At 40.2% G+C, this 23,225-nt stretch overlaps 1 protein-coding gene across 3 annotated transcripts in view; it reads left to right on the top strand.

Moving 5' to 3' along the window:
• Window positions 1-23,225, top strand: part of SPEG (striated muscle enriched protein kinase) — a 442,132-nt gene that overhangs the window by 252,331 nt on the left and 166,576 nt on the right. For all 3 annotated transcript variants that reach the window (XM_089680603.1, XM_089680604.1, XM_089680605.1), the window contains 2 exons: window positions 19,919-20,094; window positions 22,868-22,956. In XM_089680603.1, the coding sequence (XP_089536729.1) occupies window positions 19,919-20,094; window positions 22,868-22,956 (265 nt within the window). The remainder of the gene's footprint in view (window positions 1-19,918; window positions 20,095-22,867; window positions 22,957-23,225) is intronic.

Below are 23,225 nucleotides of genomic sequence, written 5' to 3'. Positions count from 1 at the left end.
CAAGGAACACTTATTGTTATCTCACATATATATTCTTATTCTTATTCCGTTTCTTATTACAGCCATATTTGCCACGCTAACTCCTCCCACAGTTTTTACACTACAAATACAAGTAATATATCAAAACGTGCGGATTGTTCCCGATCGGATTGCTATTACTTTGTGGAACGTTTCGCCGAATCGTTCAAGAAATATCGCGGTTTTTGCGGCGAAATTTTCCCATAGGAATGCATTGAGCAGCAGAGCACAGCTAGAGTGTGTAAAGGAAAAATCAGAAAAATCAGAACATGATTTGTAAACTGCCATCACTCTTTCATTTTCAAGCCCACCTACACATATCTTATATCAAAACGTTCAGCTAACCCTGCTGTCACTAAAAATGTTCACGGCTAGGACATACTCCTGATAGTTTTCAGAATATGACCATTTGTTTGCAAATAACCCCTCCCATTGACTTTCATTGAAACTTCACTCACAGCCACCTGAAATGTTAAGGGACGTTTTTAAACTGCGACTGTGCCTTCATTTTTAATATTGCAGAGACATACTATACATCAAAATTTAGGTCTGTTTCTTGTGATTGTCACAGTATAAACCTTTTCACGGTAGCATTTATACTTTTAAAACTACAAGCGTTTGAAGATGGCAATCGCCAGTGAATTTGGCAAGTTTGAGCACTGTGTTTAGAGCAGAGCTTGTCACACACCTGTGACTGACTGAGTCACAGGTGCACCAAAGGTCACTCAGGGGGCAGCTGAGTCACATTAGAGTGAGAAGTGAGAAAGCTGCAGTGTGGAAGGAAAAATCAGAACATGATTTGTAAACTGCCATCACTCTTTCATTTTCAAGCCCACCTACACATATCTTATATCAAAACGTTCAGCTAACCCTGCTGTCACTAAAAATGTTCACGAATGCCAGTAGTGTACCGCGCTCCAATATATTCTACCTTATGTGATATAATGAATTCATAAGTGTACCACCGATAATCAAATAATTACATCAATTAATTATACTTAAATATATGATTTGTGTAAATATATAAAATAAATTAATTTATCAATGTGAAAAAACAAAAACTATGAATGAAAAATATAAATAAAAAATAAAAAATATTTGCAGTGGGAATGACAGTTCCTTCTGTATAAATGAGATGGTGTTATTATTCAGTCTGGATAAAAATAAAATAAAATTAAAATTAAAAAAAAAAAATAAAATAAAATTAAAATAAAAATAAAAATAAAATTAAAATTAAAATTAAAATAAATAAAAAATATTTGCAGTGGGAATGACAGTTCCTTCTGTATAAATGAGATGGTATTATTATTCAGTCTGGATAAAAATAAAAATTAAATTAAAATTAAATTAAAAAAAAAATAAAAATAAAAATAAAATTAACATAAAAATAAAATAAAAAAAAAATAAAAATAAAATTAAAATTAACATAAAATTAAAATAAAAATAAAAATTAAATTAAAAATAAAATTAAATTAAAATTAAAATAAAATTAAAATTAACATAAAATTAAAATAAAAATAAAATTAAAATAAAAATAAAATTAAAATAAAATAAAATTAAAATTAACATAAAATTAAAATAAAAATAAAATAAAATAAAATAAAAATTAAAATTAAAATTAAAATAAAAAAAAAATAAAAATAAAAATAAATAATTGATATCCCGGATAAGACACTATGTTTCTTTTCTTTAATATTTAATTAATACTAATTTTAGCACGCAATTGAACTTGGCAAGTTTAAAAAGCCTGTTTAGAACAGGCATGCTGACATTCCTCTCAGAGTGAGTTGTCATAGCAACCCAGCTGTCTCAGCACAGTTAGCCTACTCCGCCCTCTCCAGGTGCAGCAACCAAAGGTCACTCAAGAGGCAGATGACTCACGAGGCTGGACTGTGAGCTTCAAAATACAAGCTGAAATGCATTTCTCACTATAAGGCTTGCAATGTGCACTGCTTACATTTCATCAATCATTTGGTAAAGGTTGCGGCAAGAACACTTTACACAATTTCCCCAGAAATTGTAGATTGTCTAGTTATTATTATTATACAGGATTTATATAGCACCAATAGTTTGCTCAGCGCTTTACAATATAAAAGGAGACAATACAGCAACAATACAGTTCACAAACACTAACATCAAAATAACAGCGCAAAATCAAATTCTCCAAATAAACATATTATAAGTGCATAAATACAAAATCAAATGTCCAAGTGAGAAAAAGTCCTTATTTCCATTGAATTTCAGTGTATAACTTATTCAACATATGCTGCCACCTTCCACCACATGCAAAATAATATCAACCGCACTCACCAGATGAAGGTGAGTAATGAGCCTTATAGGATATAAAGGATCCTAAGCCCTCTAGGTAAGATCAAATCTTCTTATTCACCATTAATGGGGATAAAACGCCTCCACTTTATTCCTCCATGAATTCCTCAATATTGCAGAGAAAAAAAAGAAACTACATAGTGTAATACTGCCAAATACTCATAAATAAAAGGATAAACTCAGGCCACTCACATGGTCAAATATAATAAAAAAATCTTGTTTAATCGCCTGTATGGCTTAAAAGTATCCAGGTTCCACAGTCAGAAAAATATATAGGGATCTCACGCTTCAGTTGGATAGCAGAGGATGATCAGCCTTCCCCCTCTGAAGATAGCAGCTTGGAACGCACTCGGCTTGCGTTCCAAACACCGGAAGTGACGTAGACCCAAATGACGGCGGACCGGAAGTACGTCAATGCGTTTCGCCCCTCCCACAGGGCGTTCTCAAGACACCACCTTCAGTCACTCGCCGACATTTATACAGCTCAGGGAGAGCTCAATTCCATCTGGTATGCAAATATCTTTAAAGTAACCCCCACTGCACCGCATTGTTTGTGAGTCATTCACATGAATGCTAACAACCACCGCCCACTCCCCATAGCTCATCCTCTGCATCTAATCGTGAGATACCTCTACAATAAATGGGTTACAAATACAAAAAAAAATTTTTTTATTTAAAATGATGAAAAAACAATACAGTTCAGTACAAGAAGGTTAGGAGGGCCCTGCTCCTGGGAGCTTACAATGGGAGGGGCTGGTGGTACAAAAGGTAATAACTGTGGGGGATGAACTGATAGAGAAATAGTAGGTTTGGTTATTAGCTGAAGGCAGGATAGGCTTCCCTGAAGAGATAGGTTTTCAGGGAACGCCTAAAAGTGGGCAGAGTAGCTGAAGTTCCACTTTAAAGGATGTATTTCATTGCTTCTATACATACATTTCAAAAAGGTTCACCAATGGCGACCATAACACTTCAGCTTTTTTTTGTCTGTTGAATTAAAACAACCAAATCCATAATCAAATAACTGTAAATTACCTTCCAATCAATTTAGGCTCAATTTCAATTGAATTCTATCAAACTGAGTCAGTTGGGCAGGGTGGAATATTATCATTCGTTTTACTGCAATGTGCTACACTGATTTACTTTGTTTATGAATACGATCAGACTTTGAGATTATATGGTGGAAACAGATATGCAATCAATAGTTTATGGCTGTAAGTTACAATCATATTTTAAGTATTGATTGAAATCCCTTTCCCTGTGTGTGGCATAGCAATCAAATGGGTTGTTGACGATAGACTGATTATTCCCATTGGAAGATATTGTTGGGAGAATAAATCGATCATTTATTGAAGAGAGTATGGTCTCCATATATTACACGAGTTGAGAAATGTGCCTAGACTTTTCAATTACCCCAATGAAATCCTCTTTCAAATATTATGTACACTATATAATCATTAACGGACATGGCTTTTCAACGCAGCTCATCATAGTGCAGTGTGTGCATTGTGATGCACTGCAGTGCCTGCTACTGTAACAGCACAGTGAGTGCCATTCAAGTCACATGGTATCACAACGCACCGTAGTTTGATTGTTAGCAAGCACATATTTTCCGAAAACACATACAATGGGCCCCCAATTTGGTATTACACTATTGCATTTCAGTAACACACCATATACATGTTAGTACATTGCGATGCCATTCGTTTTACTGTTACCCCCAATGAACTAAGTTGATGCCTGCGCTGCATTAAAAGGAGATTAGGTGCAGTTTTGGCTGTGCTGGCGTGTGTTGGCAGTTCATTCATTGAGCTTCCAACACACATGCTTTGGTGTAATGCATGTTGACACACGCAAAAATATGAAAATGGCATTAAATGTTATTCTTTTTTTCACAGGGGTAACAACAAATCAAATAGCACACTGAAATTGATTTACTAAAACTGGAGAGTGCAAAATCTGGATTGCATAGAAAACAGCTGGCTTCCAATTTTTTCGTCAAAGCTTAATAGAACAAGCTGAAGTTAGCAGCTGATTGGCTACCATGGACAGCTGCACCAGATTTTGCAGTCTCCTGTTTTAGTAAATCAACCCCACAGTACATCTAAAGCCCAAACGTTTTTTCTTCAGATGTAGGGTTGGAATAATGGCAAAACCTTCAAAGTTTCATGTCTTACATTTCTAATATATGAGGGCTATACCAGCAGGTCGAATGACAAAAAAATGACCCAATTCCCTCATCCACACATTTGGTGTAGATGGAGGAATCACGACGACTGCATTATTGTGTTCTGATAATGGAAAGCCTTCCCCCCTGTTAGAACATATAGCTTATAGTTAGCGGCACCGATTGCTCAGGAAAGATCATGGATCAAAATTTTGCCAGTCCCTGCTGAACCAGCCACATTTCAATCCAAGTATGGCCACCTTTAGTCTACCAACATTTGAAATTTGAATGACCTATGCAAGTTAATAAAAAAAAGTTATACCCGCTATTGCATTTCCTTTGGTACATCCCTTGTATATACTGTGTATGTAAATATATATATATATATATTTTACACAAAGATAACCCAATTAAATCAAGTAAATACAAAATGCAGTTTTTAAATGTTGATTTAATCTATTAAGGGAAAAAAATCTGTCCAAACCTGCCTGACCCTATGTGAAAAAAGTAATTGCCCCCTCCCCATGCTAAATCGTGTATAAACTGTGATTAACCACATTTTTTTGAAAGCTGAGTTAAATTTCACTTGCCACACCCAGGCCTGATTACTGCTAGACCCGAATAAAAACAAATCACTTACATAGAAACTGTCTGACAAAGTGAAGTACTCTAAAAGATCTCAAAAGCAACACATTATGCTGCAATCTAAAGAAATTCAAGAAAAGATGAAAAACAAAGTAATTGACATGCATCAGTCTGGAAAGGGTCACAAAGCCATTTCTAAGGCTTTGAGACTCCAGGGAACCATGGTGAGAGCCGTTATCCACAAATTGAGAAAACTTGGAACAGCGGTGAACCTTCCCAGGAGTGGCTAGCCTACAAAATAACTCCAAGAGCACAACAATGACTCATCCAGGAGGTCATAAAAGAACCCAGAACATCATCTAAAGAACTGCAGGCCTCACTTGCCTCAGTTAAGGTCAGTGTTCATGATTCAACAATAAGAAAGAGACTGAGCAAAAATGGCCTCCATCGGAGAGTTCCAAGGTGAAAGCCACTGCTGACTAAAAAGAACACAAAGGCTCATCTCACATTTGCAAAAAACATCTTGATTATCCCCAAGACTTTTGGGCAAAAATTCTGTGGACTGATGAGACAAAAGTTTAACTTTTTGGAGGGTGTGCGTCTTGTTACTAACACAGCATTTTATAAAAAGAACATCATACTAAAAGTCACACATGGTGGTGGTAGTGTGATGGTTTGGAGCTGCTTTGCAGCTTCAGGACCTGGACGACTTGTCATAATTAATGGAGCCATGAATTCTGCGCTCTACCAGAAAATCCTGAAGGAGAATGTCCGGCCATCAGTTCCTGACCTCAAGCAAACTTGGATTATGCAGCAGAACACCAGCAAGTCCACCTCTGAATGGCTCAAAAAAAAAAATTAAGGTTTTGGAGTGGCTTAGTCAAAGTCCGGACTTAAGATACTGTGGCATGACCTTAAATAGGCTGTTCATGCTAGAAAACCCTCCAATGTGGCTGAATTAAAACAATTCTGCAAAGAAGAGTGGGCCAAGCTTCCTCCACAGCAGGGGTGGACTGACCATTTGGAAACTTGGGCACTGCCTGAGGGCCCAGGGTCAGTAGGGGGCCCCATGAGATGCCCCTGGTACCTTTTTCATAGGCTTTTTTGAGTTTGGGCAAGAACACAGGGGCTCCATGATCCCCTATTGCCCGGAGGCCCCATGAGTTGTCAGTCCGCCCTTGCTCCACAGCGCTGTGAAAGACTCATTGCCAGTTACTACAAATGCTTGATTGCAGTTGTTGCCGCCAAGGGTGGCACAACCAGTTATTAGGTTTAGGAGGCAGGTTTGGAAAGCTTTTTTCCCTTAATAAATTAAATCATCATTTAAAAACTGCATCAGCAGTTTTTGAAATACTCAGACCAGCCCATCTGGCACCAACAACCATGCCACGTTCAAAGTTACTTATATCCCCTATCTTCCCCATTCTGATGCTCAGTCTGAACTTCAGTAAGTCATCTTCACCAGGTCTAGATGCCTAAATGCATTGAGTTGCTGCTATGTGATTGGCTGATTAGCAATTTGTGTTACCAAGCAATTGAACAGGTGTGCCTAATAAAGTGGCTGGTGAGTGTATGTATGTATGTATATTGCTCAAAAAAATTAAAGTAACACCTTTTAATCAGAGTGTAATATCAAGTCAATGAAACTCCTGGGATATTGATCTTGTCAGTTAAGTAGCAGAGGGGGCTGTTAATCAGTTTCAGCTGCTTTGGTGTTAATGAAATTAACAATAGGTGCACTAGATGGGTAACAATGAGATGACCCCCAAAACAGGAGTGGTGGAGGCCACTGGCATTTATTTCCCTACCAGGAGTGTGGACATTTTTTAAAAAACTACTTGTCCAGGGACTAAATCGGGGCCCCAATCTAATTGTCCCTCATGATACTCACGATAAAAAAAACATACATTTTAACCAAACCGTATTTAAATCGTAGGTGATTTTAGGAACGTCTGGGGGTTTTAAAAACAAAAGGGGCTTTATGGCGACTTAAACGTTTAATATTTTTGACATTGCGCTGTTTATTTCCTCCTCCCCTCCCTGCCTCTATCCAGCACGATACTAGCAGGGAGGGGAGAGACCTTGCAGTGTAATGAACACCGATTGGCTGCTCCTCAGGAAAGGGACCTATATTTTCTATAGGTCGACACTTTTAAAGCCCCTTATAGGTCATCAGTTTAGCATTATGGAGGAGGTCTGGTGCTAGAATTATTGCTCTCATTCACGTGCACAGCGATATGTGTATCACAATCAACGGTTTCATGCATAGGCGCCCCAGCGTGCGCTTTTACGTTTGTGTGTATATGTGGGGGTGGGGGGTCTAAATCTTTTTTTGGGGGAGGATGGTATGTGCTTCCTTTTATTACAAAAAAAAGCTTTTTTGTTTTTTTAATCACATAGGGGACAGGGCTAAAGGTAGAAAAAAAACTACTTTCCCGACGCCTGGAACTGCATGTCCCAGACATCTGGTGATAGGAATCGAATATCCCTGCCTACTCATCTTTTCTGACTGTTTTTCACTAGTTTTGCATTTGGCTAGGTTCAGTGTCACTACTGGTAGCGTGAGGCCATACTGGACCCTACAAAGGTTGCACAGGTAATCCAACACCTCCAGGATGGCAATACGTGCCATTGCCAGAAGGTTTGCTATTTCTCCCAGCACAGTCTCAAGAGCATGGAGGAGATACCAGGAGATAGGCAGTTACTTTAGGAGAGCTGGACAGGGCTGTAGAAGGTCCTTAATCCATCAGCAGGACCAGTATCTGCTATGTGCAAGGAGGAACAGGATGAGCACTGCCAGAGCCCTACAAAATGATCTCCAGCAGGCCATTGGTGTGAATGTCTCTGACCAAGCAATCAGAAACAGGCTTCATGAGGGTGGCCTTAGGGCTCAATGTCCTCTAGTAGACCCAGTGCTCACTGCCTGGCACCATAGAGCTTGATTGGCATTTGCCATTGAACACTAGAAATGGACAGTTCACCACTGGTGCCCTGTGCTTTTCACAGATAAGAGCAGGTTCACCCTAAGCACACGTGACAGACGTGAAAGGGTCTGGAGAAGCCGTGGAGAACGTTCTGCTGCCTGTAACATCGTTCAGCATGACCGTTATGGTGGTGGGTCAGTGATGGTCTGGGGAGGCATATGCATGGAGGGACGCACAGACCTCTACAGCACCCTGACTGCAATTAGGTATCGGGATGAAATCCTTGGATCCATTGTCAGACCCTATGCTAGTGCAGTGGGTCCTGGGTTCCTCCTGTTGCCCGGCCTCATGAGGTGAGAGTATGCAGGCAGTTCCTGGAGGATGAAGGAATTGATACCACTGAATGGCCCCCACGCTCACCTGACCTAAATCCAATAGAACCCCTCTGGAATATCACGTTTCAGTCCATCCGATGACGCCAGGTTGCACCTCAGACTGTCCAGGAGCTCAGTGATGCCCTGGTCCAGATCTGGGAGGAAATACCCCAGGACACCATCCGTTGTCTCATTAGGAGCCTCCCCCGACATTGTCAGTCATACATACAAGCACGTGGGGGCCATACAAACTACTGAGGACCATTTTGAGTTGCTGCAATGAAATTTCAGCAAAATAGGCTAGCCTGATGCATCAGTTTTTCACTTTGATTTTTTGGGTGTCTTTGAATTCTGTCCTCTGTATGTTGATCATTTTCATTTCCATCAAACGACGGGGCATCCTTACATTCCTAACACATGACCCAGTCCATATCAGTATAGATATCCAGCATGAGATTTGTCCCCATTGAGATCTGATGTGTTTTCAAAGTGTTCCTTTAATTTTTTTGAGCAGTGTGTATATATATTTATATACTGTGTATATATATGTGTATCACATTGATGGGTAGTTTCACCACAGTATAATCACTGCAGAGCAATGGCTTTGCAGATACACATGGATTACAGTTTCTATACTTATCAAACGCATTTCCTTCATGTCCTACAAAGCCGGTGAATTACCCTGCCAGTTATTTTGGACTTGTATAATAACTATATTCTCATTAGCTCAGTCCTTGCTCTCCACTGGGAATCCAACTCTCAGGCTTGTCATTGCATACGTAAGTCGCCTGTCATTGTTGGACGGCAATATATAACTGGCTACTTTGGTGGCGCAACAGTTAAGAAACATGAGCACCTTGTGCCTCCGTGAATAGTATTTATTGTAAGCCCTAAAGGGCACAGGCGGTGCAGGGTTTTGTGGGAAGGAGCCTGGAGGATGTTGTGCGGCCGCGCTCCGTTCCAGGGACCGTACTACTGCACTTTCCCCGTTGTCATCCCTCTCTGTCCTGTCTTCTCTACTTCTCTGTCCTGTTCTGTGTCTTCCTCGCTCTGTGTGTGTGCTGGTGAGTTTGTACTGGGGAGGGAGCGAGGAGGGTGAGAGTCTAAATACAGCAACAGATTGTACTGGAGGTGACCTCGTCATGTTCAGTCTCCCCTCCCTTGTCCCTTCCCTCTCTCCCCTCTGTGCTTTTTCCTTTTTATGTGCATCTTTCTTCTTTCTCTGTACTCCCCTCCCTGCACTCTTCTTCTTCCAAGCTCCACTCTTCCTCAGAAATCTGCTTTGCCCCTTTGCTTTCGGTCTACCCCCTTTTACTGGCCCTTGCCATTGTGCTCGCCTGCGCCTTGCCCGTGGTGAAGGTTTGGTCCCATGCTCTTGTATACACCTGATGTTCTAGACAAGAATGGTTCTGAGTGTCTATAGCTGTAACCCGGTAAGTTAATATGTGTCCGTCTGTGTCATTGTATGCCTCCTGTCTCTGTCTATCGCTAGCACAGGCTGCGGTGTCTTTTTTTGGCAGTTGGGATTGGTGCCAGTTCTTTGCGTGTTTAGGGAAGGCAGGAGGAGGAGGAGGGGGGTCTCTGGCCTGGATCCATTTTTGGCATTAATGAAATTTGGATTTTAACTTTCAACTTTTTTAATATAATTGTATGGACGGAACAATTTGTTACAGACCTACTGATGATATGAAGGGTGACAAGCTGCTAAATATTTCAAAATGTACAGAATAACCAAACTTATATAATAAAGCAAGGACTTTAGCAGGCGTTTGCTAATGTCAGGGCTTTTCTTTATCAGAGAATAGGTGCCAGTACTCCCCCCTTCCGGGTCACCTCTTGTCCCCTCCTGCTACCCACATCTGAGCACCATCCCTTGGTTCCATCTCCTGTCCTGTCACTCCTTTTACAGAATACAGAACCAGGTATCATTTTGTGGTGCTAAGTCATTTGTGTGGAATTTGTTAATGATAAAAAGAAAAGCAATAAAATATATTCCCTAGCAACAATAAATCCCCCCAGCACCAATAGACTCTGGCAAAGAATACCCTCAGCCAGGGGCAGACTGACCATTGGGGAACTGCCCGAGGGCCCAGGGTCAGTAGGAAGCCCCATGAGATGTCCCTGGTACCTTTCATAGGCTTTTTTGGGTATGGTTTGAGTATGGGTATGGAATGATCCCCTATTGCCCGGGGGCCCTATGAGTTGTCAGTCCGCCCCTGCCCCCAGCAACAATAGATTGACCCCATCAACAATAGTTCCTCTCCAGCAACTTTAGATCTCACAGCAGCCAGCATCCAAAGACCCTCCAGCAGCCATCAACAATAGACCCCTCCCTATACAGTAGATCCTTCCCAGCAACAATTGACCCCCAGCTACAAAAGATCCCACACCAGCAACACTAGACCTCCACAGCAACAATAGGTCTTCCAGTGACAAACGACTCCCCCCAAGCAGCTTTCAACAATAGATCCTCCAGCACAGCCCAGCACAGAGAAGTTAGTGTTGTTCCAGAAAGGCTCGCCACTCCCACACTCCACAATCATTCAGCGTGTATGCTGGCCCAGTTCACACACCTGTGTTGTAGATCAAGGGAAAGTCTAGGAGCACATATCCGCTTTATTGTATAGAAAAGCAGCTTGGAGTTATGGAGACAAGCGCTGAGGTTAGTACGATACGTGTGAACCTTTTTCCCCCACTGGCATACAGAATGGTGTTTTTAAGCTGCTTTTCTGTACAATAAAGTAGATATGTGCTTTAGTGCGGCCTCCCAGACTTTCCTTTGATCTTGCACCCCTTGGCATTACACAGATTCAGTGCTGGAGGTGATTAACCTGCGTTCCCCCATGTTCCCATGTTGAGAAAATGCCCTGGCTAATGTGAATTGCTTTGTGCAAAAGTTAGAGTAGGCTTTGGTGTCTTTGAACCATTAGCAAAGTTTTTTTTTTCTTTTAACTGACTTTTGCAGTATAGTTACATATATAAGCAAGAACAAAATCCACAAGTACTAACAGTTACTTGTGACAGTCAAATCTATTGTGCACCACTCTCAGCCACCTGTCACTCCTATCTCTCTGTATTGTTAGAAGTAATAATATAGCTAAGGCAACTGGCTAAGGCCAAAGGGGGCAATGATTAATGCCTAACACCCTTTTAGTTACAGCCATATATAGAGGAAGTGCAGAATTTATCAGGGATTTCCATCTGTCCAGGTTTGGGGGTTGAGATTTCACCATTAGCAAAGTGTGATCATAGCATCACCCCCAGTATATTTGGTTAGGGCTAGGGTTTACACTTGAGCTCCATTCCCAGCCACCCATCACTCCAATGTCTCCATATTGTTAGCAGTAATAATAAAACTAATGCAAATGCTTACGTCCAAGAAAGGCAATAAATAATGTCTATCACCTAGGTATTTAGGGTGTAAGTGCTGTAGAAAAAGAGATAGATAACCATCCAGGTCTACAGCAGAGGATGTTTCAAAGGTAAACCCAAATGAGTCATCAAGTGAGAGGAACTTTAGAGCTGGGGGGGAAACCACTAACATCTCCAGCAACAGGAGTTATTCCTTAGATAGGACAGGCACAATCAAGATTCTTAAGAGCGGAGAAGCTTAGTTTAGGATTGCAGCATCCTCAGAGGACGTTCTCAATCCTAAACTGAGGCTCCTCAGAGGATGTTCTCATTTGAGGGTGAACTCAAATGAGTCCTCAAGTGACAGGAACTTCTTGATGGAGGACCACTTACATCTCCAGCAACAGGAGTTGTTGCATACCTAGGTCAGGCATCGGCATCTTAAAATTTTGTTAGCATTTATAATAAAACTAAGGCAAATGCAAAAAGCCAAGGGAGGCAATGATAATTTTCTAATACCTAGGTATTACAGATGCAGAGTGCTGTCAGTGGAGGGAATAATACCCCATTGTAGGTGTCAATGGATGAAATATTGCCGCAAGGGCCAGATAAAAGCAAGAAAAGGACCACATGGAGACCACTGCTCTACACAAAGGGATAGATACACATCCATATCTACAGAAGAGGACGGTGAACCCAAATGAGTTTTTTCAGGGTTGAGCATTTTTGTTATAGCCAATGGAAAGCTAATTACTAGAAAGAGAGATGAGAAAGTTCACGGAAAACGCAAATTGGGGAGATTTACTAATACTGGAGAATGCAAAATCTGGTGCAGCTCTGCATAGAAATCAATCAGCTTCCAGGTTTTTTTTTTGTCAAAGCTTAATTGAACAAGCTGAAGTTAGAATCTGACTGGATATCACGCAGAGCTGCAGCAGATTTTGCACTCTCCAGTTTTAGTAAATAAACCCCATTATGCGCATTTTCAGGTGCTTCAAGTCTATAAAGAATCAGAATGCACTACTCTACCCCAAAGGAGCTCATGTACTTTTTTGAGCTTCAAACGAACAACCATAGGATACAATAGGAATCCTCATGTGAAGCGTTAAAGCACTTTTAGAAAAGCGCTTCAAATCACTCAGGTGTGAACCAGTGCTTAACGTAGCACTAAAGGCAAAACTTTTATTTTCATTTTGGATAGAGTAAAGGCGGATTACAACTCCTGTGAGATTTTTTCTTGTCATCTGTGTCCCATTGCGGAGATTTCCCTTCATGTCCTGTCCCATAGCTAAGTGAGAGGAAATCCCTGCAAATTAAGAGAATTCCTTTCGGACCCCAGGTCACCAGAACTAGTGTTTCCATTGGAAGATTTCCCCTCTATTCTGAGGACAACCCAAAATTTGGGATTTTCTTTTACTTTCACTTTCGATAATGGTCACAGGACAAATAGTGAGGGGGAATATCCCTAACAGGGGCACAGACAGCAATAAAACCTGATGGGGGGTCTAATCTTTCTTCATTTAACCACTTGCCCTCCTGAGGATTTACCCCCCTTAATGACCAGGCCTCTTTTTGCTACTCGGCGCTGCACTAATTCAACTGATAATTGTGCTGTCATTCAATGCTGCACCCAAACGAAATTTACGTCCTTTTTTTCACACAAATAGAGCTTTCTTTTGGTGGTATTTGATCACCTGTGCGCTTTTTATTTTTCACGCTATAAACAAAAAAAGACCAAAACATTTGAAGAAAAATGATATTTTTTACTTTCAGCTATAAAAAATATATAGTAAACTCAAAGTTAGTTATAAATTTAGGCCAAAATGTGTTCTGCTACATGTTTTTGGTAAAAAAAATCCCAATAAGTGTATATTGATTGCTTTGTGTGAAAGTTATAGCGTCTACAAACTATGGTATAAATACTGGAATTTACACCATTTTTTTGCTATACAGCGCTGCACTAGTTTAATGGACAATTGCACGGTCATGCAATACGGTACGTAAATGAAATTTATGACCTTTTTTCACACAAAAAGAGCTTTCTTTCGGTGGTATTTGATCGTCTGTACGTTTTTTGATTTTTTTGCTCTATAAAAAAAAGGCTGACAATTTTGAGAAAAAAAAACAATATTTTGGACATTTTGCTATAAAACATGTCCAGTAAAAAAATGTAAAAATCAAATTTCGTCATAAATTTTGGCCAAAATGCATTCTGCGACATGTCTTTGCTAAAAAAAACCCAATACGTGTAAATTAATTGGTTTACGTGAAAGTTATAGCGTTTACAAATGGCAGGAAAGATACTGGGATTTTTAATTTTTTTTTCATACTAATAATGGCGGCGAGTAAGAGCCTCGCTGTTGATGCCTTGTTGAGGCTCTTACTTTCCATTCATCATACATCAGCATCAGAGGCTGGTCATCAGCTCTGAGGAAAGGGATTAGTCCCCGAAACACGTCAGCCATTTGACCGCACTGACAGTGAGAACACCTTGCCTGCCGTTGTGGCCATTGTCATTTTTCTATGCTTTTTAGATACATGCTTCATCTGTGAGTATGTTTTTATTATTTCACTCCTACAATAAACCTTGGATAATGCACTAGGTATGCGCCACCTGTTTTCTCTCTAGAAAAAAAATAATGTTATAATCTTATACCAGCAATTGATCCAGAGGAAGGCAAAAAACACAGCAGAGCATGATCCAATTTGCTCCTGCAGGGGAAAAAATTCCTTCCTGATCCCTCGAGAGGCAATCAGATATTCCCTGGAACAACTTTACCTATAAATGTTATATCCAGTTATATTCTGTGTATCCAAGAAAGAATCCAGGACTTTCTTAAAGTAATCCACTGAGCTGGCCAGAACCAACTCTTGATGGAGTCTATCACATGTCAATTGTATGCAATGGATGGTATCCTGTCATGCCATCCATTGTATACAATTGTGTCGTTAGCTTTGATTGATTAAAGCAGTCACATGGTACAGACGAGGTCAATCACAGCCCCTCTGTATCATGTGATGAGCTTTGCCCAATCACAGCTAATCACAACAAAAGACTGAATGAATCGGATTCACTGAATAACAATGACTGCAAATATCAATTAAATACATTGGTATTATCAGTCATACTGTATAATCCTGATCACTTGGCCAGAGAAAATCAATGTTACTATGGTAACATTGTATTGCTTTGGTCACAGTGTGTTGAAAAAAAAAAAAGTAAAAAGAAAGAATGTAATAAAAAAATTATAGACAAATTTGAAAAAATAAAAATGTAATTATTATTATTTTTATTTTTTTAATACTGTCACCAGTGTCCCTGATCACTGCCACACCAGTTATATAATAACGCTGTACTGGACTGGTGACAATATGTAAAAAACAAAATTGTCATTTTTTTTTCAATTTCTACATTTTCCAAAAAATTTCAACCTCCAAAAAACTCACCTCTTACTAAATACCTTGGACTGTCTATTTTCTAAAAATCGGTAATTTGGGGGGTATTTGTACTATCCTGGCGTTTTCGGGTCTCAAGATTTGAAATGGGCCGTCAGTACATCAGGATTGATCAATTGTCAGATATACTGTATATATACCATGGTTTGTGAATTCTATAACTTTCCTACAGACTAAATAATATACACTAATTTGGGGTATTTTCACCAAAGAAATGTAGCAAAATACATTTTGACCTAAATTTATGAAGAAATGTTTTTTATTTGTAAAATTTTATAACAGAAACAAAGAAAAATATGTGTTTTTAAAAAAGTTTAGGGTTTTTTTTTTTGTTTATTTAGCAAACGATAAAAAACTCAGTAGTGATTAAATACCAACAAAATAAATCTCTATTTGTGTGAAAAAAATGAAATGCTAAAATTTTTTTTATGGGTACAGTGTTACATGACCGCACAATTGTCATTTAAAGTGCAACAACACTGAAAGCTGAAAATTGGCCTTGGCAGGAAGAGGGTATAAGTGCCCGGTATTGAAGTGGTTAAATCTCTTTTCCTCCAGAGTGCCCCCTTGTACTCTGTGATGACCTCAGGGTGAATAGCTCTACACCAAGTTCACTATATGAACCACTGATGTATTTATACATGGAGATCATATCCCCCCTTAATCTCCTCTTCTCAAGAGAGAATACATTCTCTTACTAAATTTAATGCAGTTACAGTCTGTATTCATTTTCAAACAATGACTATGTATGTTCTAAACATAAAATAAATAGATACGTGACCTCCTAAATCCCACCAAAAAGTCACACTTTCTCCCTAGAAAGTACAGTGTAATAAAATACCTTTTTGTGTAAAATTCAAATACAATTAAAATTAAAATAATTCAAAATTATCACCAAATACAATCATAAAATGTCCAATTCAAATGTGTCCAACAAAATGTGTCCAACAAAATCCAAAAGTCCAAATTCCAAACTTCCATCCAGTAAGAAGGATAATAATCCTAATTTTTCAGTGAAAAACCTCAAAACAAAGAAATAAACTATAGTGCATTACCCTTAAATAAATAAATAATACTCTAATTCGTGCAAATCACAAACCATTCAAAATGTGCAAAAACACAAAAAAAAATCTATATATATATATATAATTATAAGTAATTTTTATATATATAATACACAGATTGTGAACACTCCGTGACCATTCCAACACTGTGTGCACACTGTGACCCAACAAACAGTAGTGCTAAATACTATTACCCTCTGTGAGTATTTGTATGCATGTTCAATACTATGGAATCAAAACTCTTCCCATTCCTTCATTTCCGGGATTAGATTTCCAAGGTCCTCACAAAGATAAGAAGACTCTTTTAGACTGATCACCAAGGCATAGGGACAAATTTATTAGCAACTCACATCTGAAAAAAGGAACTTCCAGCTCTTTCAATGGTTCTCTAATATAATCAGCAATCAATGGCTGAAAACCATATCTTTCAAACCAACAAAATGGCCGCGGCGACACTTCCGGTTAGCGTGCGTGCGTCTTGACGTCAAATCTCCTAACGCGTTTCGTCACTTCTGGACTTCATCTGAAAACACCACCAAAAAAAAAAAGACAGCTAATCTCAACAAATACTGCTCTCTCTTCTTCTGATCTCTCTATTACTCTCAAAATGTCTGAAATAGTTAATTTTTTACTGTTTTTCAGTGCATTCTGGGCATTTTGGAAGGTCTCCTGAGGTTATCTATAAAAAAACGCTTCTAAAGGCAAACGCTAATAAACGCTCATAAACGTGGTATGCAAACGCGGCTAAACAGATGTTTTTTAATCTACGTTTTCCAGCAGTCAGTTTCCATCATTCAGAAGTGTCCCGTGTACATGGGGCCTTACATATTTCAGCTAAATTGTCTTACTTATATTATATACTGTAGCTATGAGTAAGGCTGTTTAGCTGAAACACGTAAGCCTCCTTGTGTTCTAGATTTTTCCATGTAGCCAAGAAAGGATTGGTTGTTTGATACATGACTGTGTTGTTGGCTTTCTGCTGTCTTGATCAGCATTTGAAGTCTTAGCAGTTACTCTGGCCTGTGCTCCGGTGTTTCTAGTCCTTCAGGATTTGTGAGGTTGAGCGCTGTTGTTTCTTCGCTATTTTCTCTACATATGGCAAATATAAATACCAGGCCCAAAAAACTATTTAGGGTGCACCAAGAATTTGTCATATGGAATATTGATTTATGGACTACATAAAATAATTACGGCTACATTAACCTCCCTGGCGGTATTCCCGAGTGTAGCTCGGGGTAAAATGTCAGTACCAAAAGCAGTAACCCTGAGCTACACTCGGGCTTACCATGCAGCACTGCATAGGGATTCCCTGCAGCACTTACCTTGTCCTGCGCTCCTGCGATGTGTCCCCTGCAGCGTCCCCGGCCATCTCCTCCGGCCTATGACGGCATCTGGCTTCTGTGTTCTGGTCCCTGTGACGTCGGGACGTACGGGCGCCGCCGCCGGCGGCGGGAAATTTGAAAAATTTTAAAAAATGTCATTTTTTTCCAAACAAATTTTACATAGTAAAACATTGCTGTTTCAACCCATTTCACATACATTTTGTCCCGAGTGCTTTGTCCTGCGCCCTGCCTGCATTTTGTCTGTTTTTTCTGCCTGGAAACTGAGAAACGTCCATGGCGTCCAAAAAGCATCCTTTATGTCAAAAGCGGTTTTAGACCGGCTAGAGAACAGCGATAGTAAATCAGAACCACTTGCAGAATTGAGTGATAATGATTCGTGGGGGAAATTCCTCATCAAACACTGAAAACGATTTTGTGACTTTGCTCAGCGATATGCGAACTTGGCGCTATATTTCAAATTTCAGTGTTTTTGGTTTGATTATATTATTGAATTAAATGTATTATTATTATATTATTATTTTTTATGATTATTTATTAAAATATAATTTATGATTTCATGTTTCAAATTTTATCCTCCCCGGGATGTTTACTATACTCTTGTTCGGACAGATTTCAGTGAGTTATTCCTAAAAATTACAGCATACAATAAAAAAACTACATATTTCCATGCAAAAAAATGGTACCGCTTTCAGCACAAAAAATCTGAAATAATCATACCGCCAGGGAGGTTAAGAAATCCTAAAGTGCGACATGTTGCGTCAAATTGGCACAATCTTTACCAGCTAGATATTAGTTAGGAAAATAATTTTGTCAATATTTAGTACAATAAAGGTGTGCCAGTAGTGTGCCAAGAGGATGATAGGGCAAGATGATGCTTTATAAGTGCATTGAAATGTGTGTGAGTGCATTTGTTCATTTAGGCATGTGTGTCAGGGATAATTTTGTGGATAATGTTTTTTTGGCATTAGTACAATGGAGGAGGAGTATAAAAAAGTAAATGACGATATGAATTCACACATCATTGATAAGAATTATTCTTACAGCGTAGACATGCATTCTGCAAAAGTTGCAGTTTCTAAAATATATAAAAAATAATACAGTTTTTCACATTTTTATTGTTTAAGTCTGTCCGATCTTTTACATACGATTACTACCAGCTCCTATAGCCACCATCACTGAACATTGCGCTCTGCTGGCCAGGAAGGCTCCCTACTTGCACAATAGTGCTGTGGGAGGGATTCCCCCATCATCACAGTCAATGGTCTTCCGTGATGGAAGGAAAGAAAATTGTATCTATGGGCTGCAAAAGGGAATATAGAGGGTGTTCACTTAGCTTAGTGTATGTTCACCTTTGCAAACTGGATATAACATTTATAGGTAAAGTTGATCCAGGGAATATCTAATTGCCTCTCGGGGGATCAGGAAGGAATTTTTTTCCCAGCAGGAGCAACTTGGATCATGCTTTGCTGGTTTTTTTGCCTTCCTCTGGATCAACTGTGGGTATAGGATTATAACTTTTTTTTAATGGTTGAACTGGATGGACATTTGTCTTTTTTCAGCCAGAATAACTATGTAACTACTGTATGTAACTATAATATAGCAAATAGTATGAACCTGTTTTCATTGAATATCCAATCACATGAGAGGGAAATGAAAAGCAATTGGTTGACCGGATAAAACAGATTCACCTTATTTACTAAGTGTGCCTAGGCACACTCTGGGGGAGATTTAGTAAAACTGGAGCATACAGAATCTGGTGCAGCTGTTCATAGAAACCAATCAGCTTCCAGTTTTTATTGTCAATGATTAAATGAACAAGCTGGAGTTGGAAGCTGATTGGCTCCCATGCACAGTTGCACCAGATTCTGAGTGTTCCAGTTTTAGTAAATCTCCCCCATTGCTTCTCCAGCCATACAAGTGCCTATCAGGAGTTTTACTTCATCTCCTTGTCCGATCCTGCCTCTGATCACTGGATTACAAAGAAACAGAAAGAGTTGCCCAGTGAAGACATGCATCTGTCGTAATATGGTGACCTCCTTGCAGCTGCAAAGTGCTGCAGAATAGATGACAAAGTAGGCTTGGGCAAAATGGCATTTGACTTGCCTAACACTGTTTTAGGACAAGTTTGGTTGAGTTGAGATTCCTCGCCAAAAACAAAACAAAACAGCAGCATTTGTAAAAAATACAATTTATAATGTGTAATACTTATAACACTTTTTATATCAGAAGGGCTTTAATATGTTTTGGCCACATGTGTTATAAAAGATTATCCAGGTCAAGCATCTAAAAATCATGTTATTTTCCTCTGCAGCACCTGCAACCGATTCTCCTGCTCACCGCGGCACTCCGAAAGATGTTCTGAGCCCCATTACATCTGATGATGAGTACCTGAGCCCCCAGGAAGATTTAAGTGAGCCTGCAACACCTCAGCACGTAATGCCTGGCAAAGCCACTATGGTGACCTTCAAAGCCCCTCCCTTGTTCAAGGTGAAATAAGCATGGGACCTTGGGTACTTGGCTGTCTAGATAATACCTATGTTTACTGCATAATACTGATGTGCCTTGAGAGGGGTGCAATACTGCATCGATAAAACCTTAGAGACTCTGTCCATAACTTAAAAAAAGTAAACAGACCTACACTGTATTGCCAAACGTATTGGGACGCCCCTCCTAATCAATGAATTCAGGTGTTCCAATCACCTCCATGGCCACAGGTGTATAAAATCAAGCACCTAGGCATGCAGACTGTTTCTACAAACATTTGTGAAAGAATGGGTCGCTCTCAGGAGCTCAGTGACTCCAAGCGTGGTCCCGTGATAGGTTGTCACCTGTGCAATAAGTCCATCCGTGAAATTTCCTGGCTACTAAATATTCCACGCTCAACTGTTAGTGGGATTATAACAAAGTGGAAGCAACTGGGAACAACAGCAACTCAGCCACCAAGTGGTAGGCCATGTGAAATGACAGAGTGAAGTCAGCACATGCTGAAGCACACAGTGCGCAGAAGTCTCCAACTGTCTGCAGAGTCAATAGCTAAAGACCTCCACACTTCGTGTGGCCTTCAGATTAGCACAACAACAGTGCGTAGAGAGCTTCATGGAATGGGTTTCCATGGCTCAGAAGCTGCATCCAAGCCTTACATCACCAAGTGCAATACAAAGCGTCAGATGCCGTGGTGTAAAGCACACCGCCACTGGACTCTAGAGCAGTGGAGACGTGTTCTCTGGAGTGACGAATCCCACTTCTCTGTCTGGCAATCCGATGGACGTGTCTGGGTTTGGTGGTTGCCAGGAGAATGGTTCTTGCCTAACTGCATTGTGCCAAGTGTAAACTTTGGAGGAGGGGGGATTATGGTGTGGGGTTGTTTTTCAGGGGTTGGGCTTGGCCCCTTAGTTTCAGTGAAGGGAACTCTTAAGGCATCAGCATACCAAGACATTTTGGACAATTTCATGCTCTCAACTTTGTGGGAAGAGTTTGGGGATGGCCCCTTCCTGTTCCAACATGACTGCGCACCAGTGCACAAAGCAAGGTCCATAAAGACATGGAGGAGCCAGTTTGGGGTGGAGGAACTTGACTGGCCTGCACAGAGTCCTGACCTCAACCTGACACCTCAACACTTTTGGGATGAATTAGAGTGGAGACTGCGAGCCAGGCCTTCTCATCTGACATCAGTGCCTGACCTCACAAATGTGCTTCTTTAAGAATGGTCCAACCTTCCTATAGACACCCTCCTAAACCTTGTGGATGGCCTTCCCAGAATAGTTGAAGCTGTTATAGCTGCAAAAGGCGGGCCAACTCATAAGTGAACCCTACAGACTAAGGATGGGATGTCATTAAAGTTCATGTGCGTGTAAAGGCAGGCGGCCCAATACTTTTGGCAATAAAGTGTAGCTTAGGAAGGTACATTTATAATACTTACAATTACCATTACCGCCTCCAATGCAGCAGTTTCTTATTTTCTGATATTACAGTTTTATTCAAATTTTCCATCATGCAAAATAAACAGTACGGCATGGAAAAGAACAAAAAGTGAGGGATAGTACATCTGATATACAGGATGAGAATTGTACATCTGTCTATAAATTAATATTAATGTCTTCCCTTGGGGAAAGAACGGGAGGGTATTAGAAAGTCTTAATAATTGAGTAGACCTACTCATCCTATGAGGACCAGTTTACCATCCTTCAACGTTTGGGGGAGGGCCAGACTGTGGCTGGGGGGGGGTTCACAATACCTCGGACTTGGTGGTCAGTGTGAGTAAAAAAAATTACATATCACCTGTGGTCAGTAGGAGGTGGAATAGTGCCCCATCATTGGTGTTAGTGAGAGGAATAGTGCCCCATTGTTGGTGTTAGTGAGAGGAATAGTGCTCCATTGTTGGTGTCAGTAGGGAGGAATAGTGTCCCATTGTTGGTGTCGGTGGGTGGAATAGTGGCTCATTGGTGTCATTGGAAGGAATAGTGCCCCATTATTGGTGTTAGTGGGAGGAATAATGCCCCACTGATGTCACTGGAAAGAATGATGCCTCGTTGTTTGGGTCAGTGGAAGAAATAGTGCCTCATACCAGTAGGAGGAATATTCCCCAAAGGCAGTTTGGAGACTGCTAGTCCAAACCAGCAGAAGGTCTGAAGGAGAGATTAGGAAGGATGAGAAAAAGGGAAATGGGGGATATAAAGGAGGAATGGAGAAAGAGGGGATGCCAAGTCAGGAGAGGGGATCCAGGGACCCCAAGAGGAAGAGAATTGAGGGTATTTTTCATAAAACTGGGCCATTAACTTTTCCATATTTATTAAGGAATTAAGTTCAGCTTGGTATGGGCACCATTCAGAGAACGCTTTGCATTTTCTGACTGAATGGAAAGCATTCTCTGATTGGACGAGGTGGAGAGGCAGGAAGGTGGTGCCACATTCTCCACCTCATTTAATCAGATAATGTTTTGAATCCATTCTGAAAATGCAAAATGTTCTCTGAATGGCGCCCAAAACGAGTGGGGATCCGCCTGTGTTCAGAGGGTAGCAGGGCAGCCAGGACCTGGAAGCCAGTGGAGATCATTGGAGCAGTCGTGTCTACCTCAGTGATTTCTAGGTTCTAGGGGCATCGACCAGGTATGGTATATACTACATAGTTATATCGGTCTAAGTTGGACGAATGTAACTATGTATAAAATATCCATACCTGGAATTCTTCTATAGTGGTCCAATGACAATTTGTTATGTAGGTTTTCCTTTCTGTTGACCATTCTCATAATCTTTATTTTTAGGTGGTGCTGTCAGACCAGATGGTGTTTGAAGGCCAGGAAGTCATTCTACGAGTACATGTAGAAGGGGAACCCAAACCTATGATTAGCTGGTGAGTGATATCTAAACAGAATCATGTAAACATTAGCTCACTATGGGCTGGATGTAGAGCTGAGCTGTAAGTTATGAAATTTCTGTCTTGTGTAGAATAGAAGGTGTAGTGGGTATGAACAGTCAGTTTAAAATTTTTTCGTGTACAGAGTGCCCTACATCTTCTTGTTTGCAATTGCTACATTTGCATGGCTGTACACCCTATTAGGCCTGGTTCATACTATTGCGGCTTTGCAAGCCGCGTTTGTGCAGGCATGGCAGCCCATTCAT

The sequence above is a fragment of the Staurois parvus genome, unplaced genomic scaffold, assembly GCF_062004578.1.
Source record: "Staurois parvus isolate SC_StPar_1 unplaced genomic scaffold, SC_StPar_1.0 ptg000246l, whole genome shotgun sequence".
Taxonomy (NCBI): domain Eukaryota; kingdom Metazoa; phylum Chordata; class Amphibia; order Anura; family Ranidae; genus Staurois; species Staurois parvus.
Note: the sequence above shows the minus strand (reverse complement) of the source record. Positions and strands in the feature narration are given on the sequence as shown.